At 38.0% G+C, this 17,402-nt stretch overlaps 1 protein-coding gene across 7 annotated transcripts in view; it reads left to right on the plus strand.

Annotated features, from left to right (window-relative positions):
• NBEA (neurobeachin) overlaps nt 1–17,402 on the plus strand; it is a 511,508-nt gene that overhangs the window by 454,600 nt on the left and 39,506 nt on the right. For all 7 annotated transcript variants that reach the window (XM_052812195.1, XM_052812196.1, XM_052812200.1 and 4 more), the window contains one exon: nt 5,641–5,808. In XM_052812195.1, the coding sequence (XP_052668155.1) occupies nt 5,641–5,808 (168 nt within the window). The remainder of the gene's footprint in view (nt 1–5,640; nt 5,809–17,402) is intronic.

Below are 17,402 nucleotides of genomic sequence, written 5' to 3' on the forward strand. Positions count from 1 at the left end.
ACTTCCTCAGTAGTAGCTTTGATTTTATTTTGTGTTTTGCCAAAGTTTGTTCTCAATGCAATTAAAACTCATTCAGCTAACAGGGGTTTCAATCTAATTTGGAAATGACAGTGATTTTTTTTTTTTAAAGCTTTCTAAATCTCTGAAGAATCTTATTTACATCTTGAAGACGCTCACATAAAGGACCAGTTCTGTGCAGACATCCCTGAATAACCCAAATCTGTAGAATGCACTTCTGTGTCACTTTTATTAAAATATTACTTAGTTTAAACAAACATAACTAATTTCAGATATCAGTATTGGCTGTTATTTTATGACGAGAGTCAAAGATTTTACTCGGATAATCAGTACAAGAAGTGGTAAATGAGGCAGAGGAATATTAGGCAGAGAGAATATCTATATTCAATGGCTGCAGAGGAGCACAGATGTAAGGGCAGAGAAGAAAATCCCAGCTCACAGGCTGAAAGAGACAACGGTCTGTTACAGAGCAGATCTACAAAACCACAGTGTCTCAGAGTAGTTTTAAGAAAATATTTTTAAATATCCTGAATACAAGTTAATAGCAAGATACTGTGATTGGAGTTCTTGGAGAGGCAGACAGCATATAGCCATGGAGGGGAGAGAAACAAGGCAGGAGCTGCAGAAAGAGGAGGGGCAGGTGTGGCTGTGGTCCAGACGAGGGGCAGCATCGGAGCTCTCTTCTCTGGTGACACAAAATACCTGGGTAACGCAAAAGGTGACGTTAGAAAGAGGTTGGAATAGTTTATTTTATCAGAGCTCCTGAGACTTTACATGGCACACAGTGTGCATTAAAATAACGACTAATGCCTCCTACTGGAATCGCTGTAAAAAATAATTTTAACATCAAATTTGGATGAGCAGAGAGGAAAGTGTGCAGTGTTCATACTGCACAAAGGTCTGAAAAGAGCTATAGTGATCGATGCCACTAAACAGTGACTTGGCTCATATTAACTTTATTTGGTTTATACATAAACATAATCTTACTAATACATATTTACATTTTACACCACCACAGGTCAGATTTTCAGCCTATGGAACATGTGTGCATACACTTGCCTGCAAACACACAAAACCCGCAGTACTTTTACTTTAAAATACGTATACGCTAGATATATAATGATGCTTGGGATTTACCTATTAGCAGTAAAAGTCATTCCATTGAAAACTGTAACATGGGAGAATCCTTACTCAAAACAAAACCCATGAAAAAATACTGACTGGAATGCTGCTATTTGAAAATGAAGCCCTAGTAACAGTGGTTCTACAAACAAGTTCAATTTGAGAGTGCCTGAATAAAACTCGGTTTTCTGTACATTTTAAGTATAATAGAAAACAAGCTGGATATTAGCTCATTTCTGTTTAACAGTAAGAATCTTTAAAAACCATAAATAATATTACATAATTATATAAGTAATAATTATTATTGCTTTTCTAAAAAAAATTGTTTCCTCATATTTCATATTGAAAATATGCTCAAAAAATTAAAGGCCCCCAAATGCTTTACAGCCAAAATATTCTTGAAAAATGCTGTTCTTTAGGGTCATCACCAGCCTATTTTAAGGATATTATTGTTATCGTTTTCTGTACGTTGTTCCTACTGTACCTACAAATTATTTTTTACACAGAAAATTCCCTCACCCTATTCCCTACTGAGCATTGCATATTCTTGAGAAACCAAACGATGTACTGTTGACAGGGAACAGCTCATAAATTTTCAGGAGGCACTTACATGGAGGGGGAGCAGCCTGTGCATTAGAGCAAATTAGGGAGAGGATTCTGCAAGTATCGCATGAGTGGTGTTGCAAAAGGACTTGGGAGAAACATCAGCAAACCAGGTCAGACCTGACATCAGAAGCTTTATCCTGACTGAACGAACCCAGGTTATAAAGCCCACATCAGGAGCCTTCGCTCCACCGAGGGCCAGGTAGGACTTGGTAGCCTTTTGGTGGCCCGTTCTTGAGTGCACCCTACCTACCGCTTGTGCCCAGCGCCGTACGCCACAGGACACCCCGACGGGGAGGACGTGAACGTCCACGCATCGTCGCATCCCGCGGCCGAGACTCCGCTTCACAGCTCTGGCTCCTCTCTCCGTCTTCCACTCCGGTCTCTGCTCCAAATCCCCCACTGCACCGGTCTTCCACCACGCAGCGCCTGGCAGGCACAGCACTCTTAGTCCCCTCGTGACCACCAACATCCTCACAGCCTCCCCCACAGCAGCTCTTCTGGCTTCCGATTTTGTGGGGAGTTCAGAAATATATAGTTCAAAATAATTAAATTCACTCCTTACAAATTTCCCCAAAGTTTCCCCAAGAAACTAAGGTTCTTCCCCAAGGGACTAAGGACACCAAGGTTCTTTAAAGAACCATTAGACCTATAAACGTAGTACAATAAATCCGCTCAAAAAATTGGAGACAAAGACGTGACATGCTGCTGTTAAAAAGTAGCTCGTTTATTTTAAAAGTTATTTAAGAACCATTCATCCATGTGAAACAGAAGTTCTCCAAACCTGCCAGGGTCAGTAAGACCTTCTCCGGAATGACAAGCTGCTGAATAAGGGCTGGTCATGCAAGTAGAAACTGCCTCAGGGAAACATAACATAGGCGTTCAACTCTCCCAGCTCTCCTAACCTTGGAGGTCAAAGAAAGTGTACCCCCCCAGTGAGCAAGACTGGCAAACTGGTAGCAACAGATGAGGAGAAGGCTGAGGTACCCAACAACTTTTTTGCCTCAGTCTTCACTGGCAAACTCTCTTCCCACATTGCAGGGGGGTTGGACTAGATGATCTTTAAAGGTCCCTTCCAACCCAAACGATTCTGTGATTCTAACACCAGAGAGAGGATGTTAGAGGAGATAATGGGTGAAATATGTTCAAATTTACTGTCCCACCTTAAATCGTCAACATTTTTGCTGTTTTCCTGAAATGCTCTCCATATTCTAGAAATAATAATGCTATTTTTGACCAAACCAAATGCCTAACAATTTTTTTTGTTAATTACTTTTTAATAAATAATAGATACAGATGCAAAAGAAACTTATAAATATGCAGAGTTTGGAGGAGGAAGAGAATGGCTAGGCTGCTCACTGTAAGTTGGTCAGAGATGGATGATGGAAAGACAACAGGCTTTAAATTCTATTTTAAGTTTTATTACGTACAAAGGAACATTAAAAATTGAGCATTTAAATGTTAGGAAATGCTTTATTTATGGTTGCTGTGGCATACTTAATTTTATCCTTGCATGCTATCATCCTGCATGCTAAATGAGGTAAAAGTACTATGAAAAAGATTATATGGGATAATGTAGTTGCTGACTATATCGTGTTGCACGCGCACAATACAATATAATTCAGGATCTGGCATTTCTTAATTATCGATTGGGAGACATGCTTTGAAACCAAATAGTATTAGTTTAATAGTATTTAGTATTAAGTAGTATTAATGCTATTTAAATAATATTACTTGCAATTTGCATATGATGGCCTCTGATTTTGAAAAGGAAGTAACAAATTTTTATATGGTTCTCTGCAACATTTCTTTATAGCTTTTTATGTTATCCCGAACTTAAGCCCTTGAAAACTGAGCTCCATGTCAGCTCTTAAGCCTGAGCCTTCCCATCCATTTTCCTCAGAAACAAGAGTCACCGGTTTCGACTGAAAAGGGTCCAGTTTTCCACCAAAGCAGAGTTCCTCTTCCACGTGGAGCATGGCAGGGAGAACGTCTGAGGAACGGTTGCGTGGTTTCCCAGGGAGCCAGACCCGTGTGGCTTGCCCTGTCTGTGGCTATTCCTGGGGGTGGGCAGGGGGCTGCTGCCGGTGGGCAGTGCATGGCGTGGTACTACACACAATATCCGATGAGTATTCCTGAAGCAGCCTCCTTTTGATGTAAATGAGTAAAACGAAAACAATTTTTTTCCCAAAGGTTATCCCCCTGTAAAATTTGAACTTTTCCTGGGGCAGACATGAAACTCTGTCCTAGCTGGAAGGTGTTTGTGCAGAGTAGTGGCACTGTGCTAGAAACAATGGAGGAATTAGGATTTCTCAGGGGAAGAAAAAAAAAAAGCCACAGTCTTTGAGAATCAAAAATATTAGATAATGTAATATAGAGGGTTGCTGCCAGCTCTGCCTATATGCAGTGAGTAGTAGTAAGCTTGACATAGGTGTTTACATAATAAATTGTATTAAGGCTGGGGTTTTTTTTTTTCAGAGCAAGCCAGGCTCTTTTTGGTGGTGCCCAGTGACAGGACCAGAGGCAATGGGCACACACTCAGACACAGGAGGTTCCCTCTGGACATCAGGAAACACTTTTTTACTGTGAGCGTGACCGAGCACTGGCACAGGTTGCCCAGGGAGGTTGCGGAGTCTCCAGCCTTGGAGATATTCCAAAGCCATCTAGGTACAGTCCTGGGCAGCCGGCTCTAGGTGGCCCTGATTGAGCACTGGGGATGGACCACGTTATTTCCAGAGGTCCCTTCCAAACTCAGCCATTCTGTGATTCTGGGTTGTTGGTTTTTTGTTTTTTTTTTTCCTAACAAACTAATTGGAAGTTAGTTGCCAGATCCGAGAACTGAACTGCACTTGTCCTGACTGAAGGGAACTAGGTATATGACACTGTACAAAATCAGGACTGTGACGGAGTTTGGGCAAAGACACGTATAAAAACTTGGTCAATGAACCATGAATCTTTATTTTAATACCAGTTCCTGTTTATCGCCGTTCTTCTCTGAAGGTAGCATTAGGAAAGAAGGAACGAGTGTGCCAGGATGCCATCTTAAATACATGACGCGTCTTTATAGGAGAATGACTTGTGTATCCAGGTATGGGCTCATGGGAAACTAAGATAGGTAATCTGGTAGAGGTAAGGAGAAACTGTGCAATGCCTTCAGCTTCTGAAAGCTCCAGTTCAGGCAAAGATATCTCCTAAGGATGCCAGTCATTTCTGATACAGGCACATTGGTTGGATCAGGCTCAACGGTAATACTATCATCATTTCCTCCATCTAGAATTAATCTCTTTCCATAGGCTGAGCAACGGAATAGCAATCCTTGAACCAGTTTTTAAACTAGCGAGTTGCAGCCTGTGTTTTCTCCGGTGAACCAACCTAATGCCAAAAATGAGTGTGAAAAATGCTTTTCTCCTTTGAGAAATCAGTCACAATTCACACACAGAGTTCAGAACCTCATTTTGCCGGTACAGCTTTTTAATCCTCAAGTTTCCATTTTAGATTTAAGACTAATTAGAACTAGTTGGAAAATGAGTTGGAAGATTGGGTTTTTTAAATTGTTTTCCCATTTTCATCAGTTTTTCTTGACAAATTACCTAACTTATTTGACAAGCCCAAAAATTAATAATTAAAATCCTTGCAGCTAGGAGAAACCCAGTAGCTGAGAAGAAAATTAGCATGATATAAAGCTGAAGGAAAGAAGGATATCTTTTTAGTGTTTCTCTCAATATAATTAGTTCTGGTTTTTAATGTTTGAAGGATTTCAAATATATCAAATAAGCCTGAACAGGAAATGTAATGATACCCATTATGTTTCCTCAGTTAATAGGAAAAGGTAGGATGTAATTTAAGCATGAAATTGTGAGATGGAATTTACTTCCTAACTCTGAATTTCACTTGCAGGCCCTGGAAAGTGAGTTTGTATCATGTCAACTTCATCAGTGGATTGACCTTATATTTGGCTACAAGCAACGAGGACCAGAAGCAGTGCGTGCACTCAACGTTTTCCACTACCTGACGTACGAAGGCTCCGTGAACCTGGACAGTATCACTGATCCTGTCCTCAGGGAGGTAGGTGTTTACTGCCATTTTGTTCTAAAAACTACTGTCGTCTCACAAGAAATGGTACTTTTTCCATCTTTCACTGCTGGAGAAAATTGTTGTGTGTGACTTGATTCAGAACTTAGGCACTAGGTGACTTCAGAAGCAAGCATTAAAAAACTAGCAATAAAACAGATGTCCCAAAGTATTTTGTTTGCTTGAAGTTACTAATATATTTATTTAATGGTCAGTTTGATATGGGAAATTATAATGTAACGGATATATTGTAATATATGTTCTGCTTCTTATAATTTACTTTTGTTAAGTTCACTTAGTAGAACTGAAAAGCTGAAAGAAAAAACTGCATCATAGTCATAGGGAAAGAAATCTAACCTTTTCAGTCAGATAATGTTGGTGTGAATTTGTATCTGAAAAAGAATATACTTGCTAGAGTGACAGTAGCAATTATTCGGATTACTTTTGCATTAATCACGTAAAGTATAATCAAACTGTTACTAATATAGAAAATGTTTGCTATTTCTTGCGCATACAAGTATTTATGTTTGTATATATGTATGTGTGAAATATATACATGTGCGTATATATACAAGTGAGCATTTTAAATTTATCAGTAAATTTACAAAAAAATTGTACTAACTATCCTGATACATGTTTCCTTCCAGTGACTGTATTTGTTTTTAGTAAGACTATTAATTTGAATGATCATTTTCTAATATTATCCATTCATTGGCTAAAACAATTGAAATTTGGTGAAAAGTGTGAAGAAGCAACAGCTGCTAGATGAGTACCGCTGTGATGAAGCTGTACACACAATCTTCCATTCCCGCAGATAGCTGCCATCTGCTGTATGCAAAACAGTAATAATTTATACATTGCCAGGCGATGGGGTTTTGTTTGTTTGTTTGTTTGTTTTTTTCCAGTCTTGGAGACAGAAATCTACAGATTTGAGAAAGAGATTCTAGAAAGCATTCGTATTCAGCTAAATGCTGGGGTTTGGCATGTTGTTTTTTAGTAGTGCATTGTTGCATCTTGTTACATTTGGTGCTTTTTGAGGAGCAGAACTAAAAAAACATTCAGACCCCTAGCTTCCTAGAGCTGGATTTTCACACCATGCACTGCAAAGCTTATATTGTGTAAACAGTTAGTATTTGTTTAGTTTTAAGAATGGCCAGAATTTCTTTGATTCTATTGCCTCAAATATTTAAAGTTAACATCTATGTAGTGGTTTTCCAGATTTAAACCTTTCAGCACGAGAAGAGTCAGTAAGGTACAAAACTGGCGATACGAAGGAGCAATGCTTTTTAAAGTATAAAACAGGTGTCAAGCACCATGAATACAAGGGATTTGCATGGCTTAAGGTCCTGATTTGCATGGGCAGACTCCTATGCCTTGACTTTAAGGGTCTACTCCCGCAGGGCAGCTTGTAGGATTGAAGTCTATCTGTCTGTCTGTGCACCTTATTTAACATCTTATGACATGATGAGACTCTTCAGCTCTCCTGTGGCTCTACTTACATGCATAACTTGTCATCAGAAATTTCAAGAAATTCACGGAGATGTTTTTGTTCACTCACTTGTACATCTAACCCATGCCCTGTCAGTCAATAGCATATAAACTTCTTCTTAGGCTATTTACACCATGTAAACTTCTAAAAGCACTACTTTATCTTCATTGCTACAAGTTAGATTAGTAAATAAAATTCATTGTTAGCAATGAGAAGGCAACATGTCGAGAAAAAATGAATCCTCCTAATTTTTGTTATATATAGATATGTAAAGTTGTATGCATGCATTTAAAAATAGTATGCTTTCTCCTCCAAGAGATCTCAGACTTTGGTGATTTGTGGTTTGTCATAAAAAGGTTAAAAAATACTTTTTATTCATTTTTAATCAGAAATTACAATACACCTGTAAATATAGACAGATTTAGAGCCGCTTTCTGTTTCCCTGAGCTCTATTTATGAAACTAGCAGACATTCTCTGGCCAGTAATAAAGCATTTGACATCTTGATGGTCTAGTAGATCAGGTATTTGGATGTCATGTTTCTGTTACAAGTATATATGTTCTATATGCATTGGTTTGTTGGCTTTTTTTTTTTTTACTTTATTCTGGCTTTTACTAGATACTCCAGAAAATAAATTAAAAGCAAAAAGACCTTTTAAAAGCCCCTGAAGATAACTTATAAATACAGAAAGGATAGGAACAGTAGCACCTTTAAAAATAGTGATAACAATTGTTTAGTATGTTTTACAGTGGCAGGTGGTGGTGTCTGGCATCTTAACTTAGAAACATTGCAATTTAAAATTAATTCAGCTTTGCGGTTATCCAGGAAAATGCATCTCTCAGTACCCAAATGCTCTTGATGTTTATTTTCTAAGTAAACTGAAACATTTTTGTTCTGTCACACAGGAGATGGTGAATGTTCTCAATAAATGGCTGTAAAATAGGCCAATCAATACAACTTTATTGGCAGCAGCCATTATCAGACCAATGGGCTCAAATACAGCAGTAGTCTCCTCAAACTGTGGCCATTAACTAATTTCATATTGAGTCCCACCAGAACCTGTCCAGTGAAATAAGGCTCCAAATAAAAAACCCTCCCATTTAGGTCTGAGCTGATTGAAACACATCATTTAAAAAGGCAGATCCCGTGACCTGTTCATGCTATACCTTGGCCCTTTCACTTTCGCCCTTTGCTTGAGTACCTCACTTAACCACTGAGGAATAGGTTGTCCTTAACTTTCTGTGAAGAATGACAAAGGAGTCACTTCAGTAGCCTTCTAGCTGGAGAAAAAAAATATATTCAATGGTGGGATAACTCATCCCTGCCGTTCCTTACATTTTTCTCACGTGCATGGGGGAGCCCTCTAAGAACTCTCTGCTTCTTAACACTGGAAATATGGCTATCTTGTGCTTTTGTTCTGTTTGGACCTATTTAGTAGAAGACTCTCCATCTGGCTTGCTTGCTTCATTTTCATTTTTTGCAAATTTATAATGGGTGAAACCGGAGTGCTGGGATAGCATTAAGTTTTAGATTACTAAAGTCTATGAAATCATATATGTCTGCGCCTGTAATGACTCCTCCACAGTTTAAGATCTGCACTGGATGGGTAAAATGTACTGGTTTCATTTAAACATACTGATTTTGATTTTTCAAACAACTTTTTAATTTTCTAATACCACAAAAAATACTTGATCGCTATAATTTATTTCAAGTAGCGATGAGGGCAACATGAAAGTTCTGACTGAAATGCTCCATGGAATGTATAAAATTGAATTTTGTTGTTTAGATCTTTTATGATTAGAAATTGGGAAATTCTCTAGTTCTACCAGTTCTAATGGTCTCTCTTACTCTGCACATTGCAAAACTGTTTTGATATTGTAATATGGAGGACAAAAAATATGTAACAAAATAAACATTTTTCAAGCCCCGAATTAGTCTTTTTTTTTTTTTATTGCAACCTTTTGTATTCTATTTGTAAATTTTTCCTTTTTTAAAGTAAAAGCAGTGAGGTGAAAGCTAAAACTTGAAGAACAGCTTAAGGATATTGATTCATTCTTACTTGACAGGTGAAATCATGGTTGCAGCACTAACCACAGCAATTACAGCATTAAAATGTCAAGAAATTAGAGGTCAGAATAACAGATAATTTTCTTCCTTTTGTCAGATTAAAAATTGACATTCTTTGACAGCACAGGATCGCTGGCTGAGAAAATTATGACAGCTTAACTCATCTTGTACTTGTAAAGCAGTAATTGATAATGAACTTTACCATGACAGTCTTCTCCTGTGGAGAAACATGACAGAACATCCCTGGTACAAAGCCTGTATCTCTTTTTAATATGTAAACAGTAGTTATATTGGACATTAGATGTTATTTGGAATTGTCTTTACTGTTAGTTTACATCATAATCCAAATCCTTTCCACTGGACAGATTTGGCTGACTTCAAGGGGTTGATGCTGAGAATGCTAATGTATAATGAACGATGTCAGAATTTTAGTTTGTTTATAGTGCTGCGATATTATCGGTTCACTTCTTTAGGAAAATATAGTTCCTCCCCTGGTTTCTCCCAGAATGTCTATAGATTTTAGGAGCCTCAGTATTCCCAAATGCCTGGAAATCTGAGCACTCAATAGTCAATAGAGTTGGGGTTTTTTTTCAAGTTAGGAACTTCTTTCTGAATGACACAAAGTACTGTGGCTGAAAGGGAACGGCACAGTTATGCTGGTCATTAGAAGATGCAACAGAAGAGCTAAAATTATTTTCAGTACCACCATGTAGATTAAACACAAAATAATTAAGTGGGCAGTTAGCGCATAATAGATTAATCACATGTAGTACTGAAAGCACATCTAGTGTGCAGAAAAGTACTATTTCAGGTTTTCTGATTATTTGTTTAAAATCATAGCCAGATTTCTGTTTACTTTTTTTTAGACATTCAGCTTGTTTGTGGTTAGAAACGTTTTGAAAAATCCAGCGAAACATCATATTACACAGCTACTGGTTTGCGCTAGACTTGAGGCTAACTTTGTGTCATCCTTGTGTTCTACCTGAGCTGCGAATGCAGCCTAGCAGCGCAGTACGGTGACTTTCCTGCAACCGCTGCATCTGCACCAAATGCTCGCTTCCCCCCCAGTCCGACAGGAATTGCAAGGGCGTAGGAAAGCAAGGCGGTGCGAAGCTGCTGGGCTCCGATATTTGTTCCGAGCAGCCACCTGTCAAAATACCTGAGCAGACTCGCAACTCACACGGCAAATTGAAAAATGATTAAAATTGCTAGTGTTTGACAGGCAGTTGCTGCGCCCGTAAACTAATCCTAGTAGGACAGTTTTGCTGGCAGCTAACAGAGCATATGGCCTATGCAATATTTATTTCTTTGGTGGTGACTTGATATTTAGCATATTTAAATAATTTGAAAAGTCATAATGATGCGGTAGTCTTGCAGTGCTTTTCAGTTACCCTCATTTCTAGGTTTTATTTTTCCTCTTATATTTTCTTCTGTTATCTCTTTCTTTGATCTGACAGGAATAACAAAGCATCCCTCTGGATCTGCTATAGTGAAATATGCCCACAGGAAGCAGAGTAGATCACATCAGTTTTCACTTCTTTTTTTTTTCTCCTTTCCTTTTTTCCCCCCTCCTTGCTGAAACACTCTTTGCTACTACAGAGGGCTGACATGATAGGGCTGTCAAGACTCAGCAAGATAGATATATCTTTAACAAAGGGAGCTGGAATGCTAGCCTTTCCCTGGTGCCTGAACCTGGCAAATTTATGAGGAAAAAATTAACACGCTATTCTAATAGCACTGTATAATGCTTTCAAAGTAATGCCAGCCCTTGCAACCATGTGCTTGTTCTTGCTTTCGCTTGGAGTTATTCTTATTTATTCTGATTTCATTTTTAACTTGTTAGATCTTTTTCTTCTGGGCGCTCTTTCTTTGATGTGACAAGAATATCAAAACCACCCCTATGGATCTGCTTGATTGAATTGTACCCACAGCACTGGCCACTTACATGTTCGGTTGTGCTTAATTGCCTCCATACAAGGGATGGTCTTCGCTTCCTTTCTAGGAGCAGTCCCGCTTAAGCATGAATACGGTGAAAGTGGTGAAATAGGTAGGAAGCTGCAAGTAGTATCAATATCCACTTTTTTCAAAGTTATTTGAAGGAATCTGTATAGCAAGAACAGTTATTCAGGTAAAAGTCGTCATCAAAGTAGAAATTTTTCTTCTTACATGCTAAGGGCTCTGTTCTTCTCTAAGAAATGTGTATTTGCATCCTGTTGATTTTTGTTGAAAAGTCTACATCTCCTTCCCTCCCAAATACTGTGTTTCCCAGACATACAAAAGAGGGATTTTTCTTCTGAATTTATATTGTTTTGGGGAAAACCACCTTAATTATTTTATAGTCTCTTTGGCCTGTGAGTCTGTTTTGTATGCATTAAGAGATTATCAACAGAAAACTAAATGGATTTTTATGTTTCACTCTGGGAGCATCTATGGTTATAATAATTTTTATGTCTTTCCAGTGAGCTTCAGAGCTCAGTATCCTCGTCTGTAAGTGGGAAAGGAAGAGTTTTTACTTGCTGTCACTTTGTTACGATAGCTCTCTGTAGATCAAGAAGAAAAACAGGGATTTTTTGAGGGTAAGATATTTATTTCTGTAGGCAAAGATTCCTGCAGAAGGCGCTGAATACAGGAGGAGACACCTTAAGTCAGAATATTGAATAAGGAATTAGCGTAAATTGGATGAGGTCAGTTACCACACAGTAATTGCCCAATGTATAGTCTTGTTTCTCATTCAGGGGAAAGGGCTTTCAGAATACTGCAGAATAACTGAAACATTTTAACTATGCATCCAATTTCACTATGAAATAACTTTTGGGGAGCACCTACCCTAAGCAACACAAGCCATTTATGACAAGGAGTCAGAAATCATAATCTGATCTATAGGATTCCAAATTTAAAACATCCTTCTACCATTGCTTCCAACAATTATCTACAGTTAGATTAACGATTGATCATGATATCTCCAGTTAATGAATGGATGAGAGATGATCAGGTAGTCAGTACTTTAGCGAATCTGTGCTCCTCTGAGTTCATGACATTCCTGGGTCATGCTGTTATATATTTATGGGAATTCAGAATCTTTTCATAGTCAAGAAAATACACAGTTCCTGGAAGTAAAACAAATTGTGGCATACAGGTGGGTTTTTGGTCCAAAATGTCATAGTAGAAGGTTTGGGATTTGTTTATTATTCATTGTACTTGCGATCAAAAAGCTCGGCATCCAGACAGCGCTAAGCCCTGCCACTTACTGTACCTCACCAACCATACACTGAGCATTCAAACTGAAGAACTGCCCATAACTTATTTAGCTGGTGAGACTTCAACCAGCTTGTTTGATAAATATTTCAGATAGTTCATTCATCAAAGGAATACTGGGGTAGGTTTGTAAATAACTCATAGCCCAGAAAAATGTCTCGCTCTACTTTGAGTATTAGTTGGAATAAATTGTTTGGCCAGTTCTCATCTACATTAGAAATTTCATATGCATTTTTATCAGAACATCCTGGAGTCTTACTCAAACTGAGTTTAATGTTTTGCTGATAGAAAAAGAACATCATTAACTGCAATTGCTCTCTTTTATCGCAGAAATATATAAAGTATAGGTCTTGTACATGAAAATTTCTTCTTTATTGTCTGGTTATTTTGCCTTTTTCCATATGGATGACAGGTACCAATTATTGATTTTTAAAATTAGCAACAAGCATTTCAACATACACTTAAAAGTAATCTTTTATGTGAGAGAGACAGAGAGAGAGGGAGATGGGGTGAAAATTACTGCAGCTGATTGTAACAGAAATAGCTGGAAGGGGCTTCTTTTTTCCTATTAGCACAGATTTCAGTTATATTACACTGTCATTACCTCAGCATAAATTAACTATTATTCAAAACATTTCACACACAGCAGTTTATTGGAACAGATATTACTCAGTCTAAGTATCTAGTCATTCACTTAGAAAGATGCAAAGCTGAGCTTTCTAAATGTTTTAAACATATTGATAATGTGCCTCTTTAATGCCATTTTGAAGCCTGTGTACAGTATATCTATATTATTGTTTTCAATTTATGTCAAGAACAAAGTGAAGTTTTGAAGAATGCGTTCTGGGAAATAATCCAAACAGAATTATTTCTTTATAAGCTAAACCCTGAAAATAACTGAGAACATTTATTTTAAATGTAACAGTATAACCTGTTTCCAAAACTGAAATTCTAATATACACTGAAGCTTCATGAACACTATATGCGACACCTTTCAGTACACATGTTTTACCTACTTCCCTGTCAGTCCTTTTTCAGCTGTTAGTTTTGAAGGTTTGCCCGTTCTCTGAGATAGTTCTTGTGTCCTGCAGTGGATAAATTGAAGGCTGGCAGATGGTTGGAGCCTCATCACAACCACAATTTGTAGTGAAGAGTATGTGCTTTGCAAATCTCAGAGCACCTTCTTAAGGTGGGAAGAAGGCAGATGATTTGTGATAGAAAGATGAAGCTGAGAGCAAAGAGATAAGCCAGCATTTACTTTCTGTTCAGATAAAAAAGAAAACCACTAATGTTATATTACCACATTCTTAACTTAATGCATTTTATTTCATTAACACAGAAAGATTTTACTCATGGTTTTGCTATTTTTTTTTTTGACAAAGCAGAAATAGAACACGAAGTCACACTTTTAATTTTGTAAGTTGCACTTTTAATTTTGTATACTTTTATATTTATAAAACACGAACAAAATACGCGTGCTAGATACTTTGGTTTACTGAGTCTGTTCTGCCTTCCAAGCATTAAAAAATGTCTTCAGTGATCATGTTTTATTTCAATAATAAACCAGAAGAAAAAAAGTCACGGCTAAAATGCATTCTTTAATGGTTAACTACCCTTTCCTCTTTTATTACTGCAAGCTTTCAGAAGGCCTGTTCTCTTGTTTGCTTCCCTGTTTTCCTCATTTTCTTTTGTGTTTTCCTACAGGGGAAGTTCTTAATTGTCAAATAAGTAGAAATAAATATGATGCGTATGTTCTGTGTAATGGCTTTCTGAAATGTGTAAGATTTGGCAGTAAAGATTACTCGTTAGTTGAGCTATTAATAATGTTTATTTTCCACAACAATGATGTTCTCTAGACTTGATCTTATACCTTCACTTATTTACTTCTACATCAAAAGATGTCAGTGTCCCAGTAGTTCAAAAGACTATCTGCTTATGATCATCTGAGTTCTTGTCAACTACTGGCCATGTTGCCATGGCGTATGAAGAGTTGCTAACAGACCTCCTTTCACTCATGTTTTGGTTGACCTTCCTCAGGAGCATGGTGTGTTATTCTCTGTGCTGGCTTACCAGAGAGATTTGAGAGTTCAGAGAAGAGCATCCTAGTGATGAGAGGACAGAGAAGACTGGTTTATGACCAGGATTTGAAGAGCTTGACAGAAAATAACAGAGTGAAAGGGGACGTGTAGCAGAAAGGCAGGAATGTGGAGAGTTGCTCATGCCAACTGAGATAGGAATATTGGTCCGATGCCAGGTTGACTAGCAGTTACAGGATCAAATTCAGACAGGAAAGTTCAGGCTTAATGGCAGAAGAAGTTTCCTAAGGCCTGTAGGCTGTAACTTGATGGTACAAATCTCATAAGAGAAATTGTAGAAGCCTCATTAAATGGGTCATTTCAAACTAGAATGGGCAAACACTGTAAAAAATGCATTTTTAAGAAGTATGTTTGCTATGGGCAGATAGAAAAATCGGCACTTTTTCATCTGTATCTTTTATTCTGCTATGTTATGTTATGGTGCTACCTGTAAGCATAACATGAATGCAACTACTTTTTCAGTAACTACATTAGTCTGTGCCTCTTATGATTACATTAACTTCCATCATAAGTCATTGCATCTTTTTTGTTTTAATTCAGGATTATCTTTATAAGTTTTTAATTCTTGACAAATTAATGGTTAATGTAGAAGTTGTTTTTTAAAATTGCTACATTATAGGTGGAAATTTTTCAAGACTGTCAGTTTAGCTCTTTGGAGCTCTTCATTGTTTAAGCCCCTCTGTCTGAGGGCTTGGTCCTTTGCTGACCTAAAGTCAGCAGCTTGAAAAGATGTGGTCAGTAGCTGTCCTGAGCACCTACCATGTATAGATTGCTATCCGGGGTCATAGTTTACTACACTTCCTACAACCAAACCCAGCTGCATGTAATTTACACCAAGTCACAGAAATTAAATACTGTCCTAAATATTCCCATTCCCTTTTTTATTTCTTATATTGCCAGTTTTGTCCGAATGTTACACAAAATGTATAAATGTGTAGTAGTTTTACAGAATACAAAGCAAATGTATGAGCATTTCCTAAGACAGAAAGAGGACAGCGTTGAGGAGGGAAATGTAACTGAAGTGGAAGGAGAGTAAGGAAATAATTTGAGACACTTTTCTTAAAAAAGGGATAAATTCAGTTGATGGACAGAAAAATAATGAAAGAGGTGGGAGAATTTAAGAATTGTTGTTCTTTAAAAAAATCGTTCCCTCCCAAAATAAACTTGTCATGCAGAAACTTTACATACATTTATTGTTGATTTTAAAAAGTTTAACTGTGAATTTTTAAAGCTCGCAATTTAGCTTTTAAAATAAAAAAGCATAGTTAAAACCAGCTGTAAGCATGCACTGTTAAAGCTCTTAGACACGGACAAAAAAAAATTAATTAGAAGACTGGATGAAGTTTCAAAGTTTCAACGAAACCTCCTGCTGATATTACTGTTGCATTTTTATGGATAGGATGCCTATGCTTAAAGGCCTCTGCGCTCCTAAAAATGACAATTAAAAACATATATGGTGTCTTAAACAAAACCAAAGGCAAGGGCAGCTAATAAATAGTATTAAACCTGATGTGGTCCCCAACAAATTCTCCCTTCTGATGGCACAGGGTAAAATTTTGCTATGTGTAAGAGGCAGTGCGCTATTCAAATGACATCAGCCTCCCTGAAAACCATGGGAAGCAGCCCAATGCTACTTCCTTGGCTTCGCTCCCAATTACTCCCCAAAGCACTTAATGAGTCTAGGGTACTTGTATTTTATTCTCATCCTGGTTAGTTTTTCCTTTTCTTCCGGCAACTGTGCGGGTACCGGCAAAGCCAGGCTCGTTCTGCTTCTGTGACCTTTCCTGGCTAGCAGAAGTCACGAGCCCTTTGGTCACCCAGCTTGAAAGTTGCGGGTCCTTCAGAAGTATTCACTCCCCCAGTTTCCTCAAAAATACCACTGCTTTTTTCACTTGATGCGTTGGCCTATTGAGAGCTGTGAGTGGAGGTCAGGTTGACTGCTTCTGCTTTCCAGACCAGGCTGTGGGATAAGGACAGAGATGCTCAGTTTTGCTGTTTTGTCCAGACTAGAGACTGCTCCGTGTCTCTTCCCCCAGGAGATCTTCATGAACATTAGAAGCTTCTTCTGCCTCAATGGAGAGGAAAAGTAACAAGAGCTTTTTCACAAGTACCTTCTCTGTTTTGTAGCATTTCTGCTCCTGGACAGTATCTGGAGCTTTACTATTGTAGGAATGTAAAGGTATAATAATACCAGTGTCTTCATTGCCGCAGAATAGCTAACTTCTGCTTTCAGCTCAGCATTCTGCTTGGTATAAATGGTGATGGATCAGTGACGTGTGAGTGTTTGAATTTTTTTTTTAAATTGTTTTTAAATAATAGGAAAGCCAAAAGTACCTTCAATTTTTGCCCAGAATAAAGCCCTGCGTGTGCTGTAGTGCTTAACTGAACAGGTCAGGGTGAGAAACTTCTCTTCACATCTGAAGAAAAGAAATAAAAATGAGGGATGAAGGAGAGGAAATGGAATTGCATGGGAAGATGGGCATTTACACAGCTCCTGTCTTCTTGAGGGAGGGAGAGAGGCCAAGGTGCAATGGCAGCATGGGAAGCCAGGTGAACAACAACTAGGGGAAAAGGACAGAAAGGACATTTGGAGCTCTTGACGCAGAGGAGGAGGAAGGGAGAGGGTTAGGAAGGCAGTCCTTGGGAGCCTTATAGAAGAAGTGAAGGAATTACCATAGGAA

This window comes from Harpia harpyja, chromosome 17, assembly GCF_026419915.1.
Source record: "Harpia harpyja isolate bHarHar1 chromosome 17, bHarHar1 primary haplotype, whole genome shotgun sequence".
Taxonomy (NCBI): domain Eukaryota; kingdom Metazoa; phylum Chordata; class Aves; order Accipitriformes; family Accipitridae; genus Harpia; species Harpia harpyja.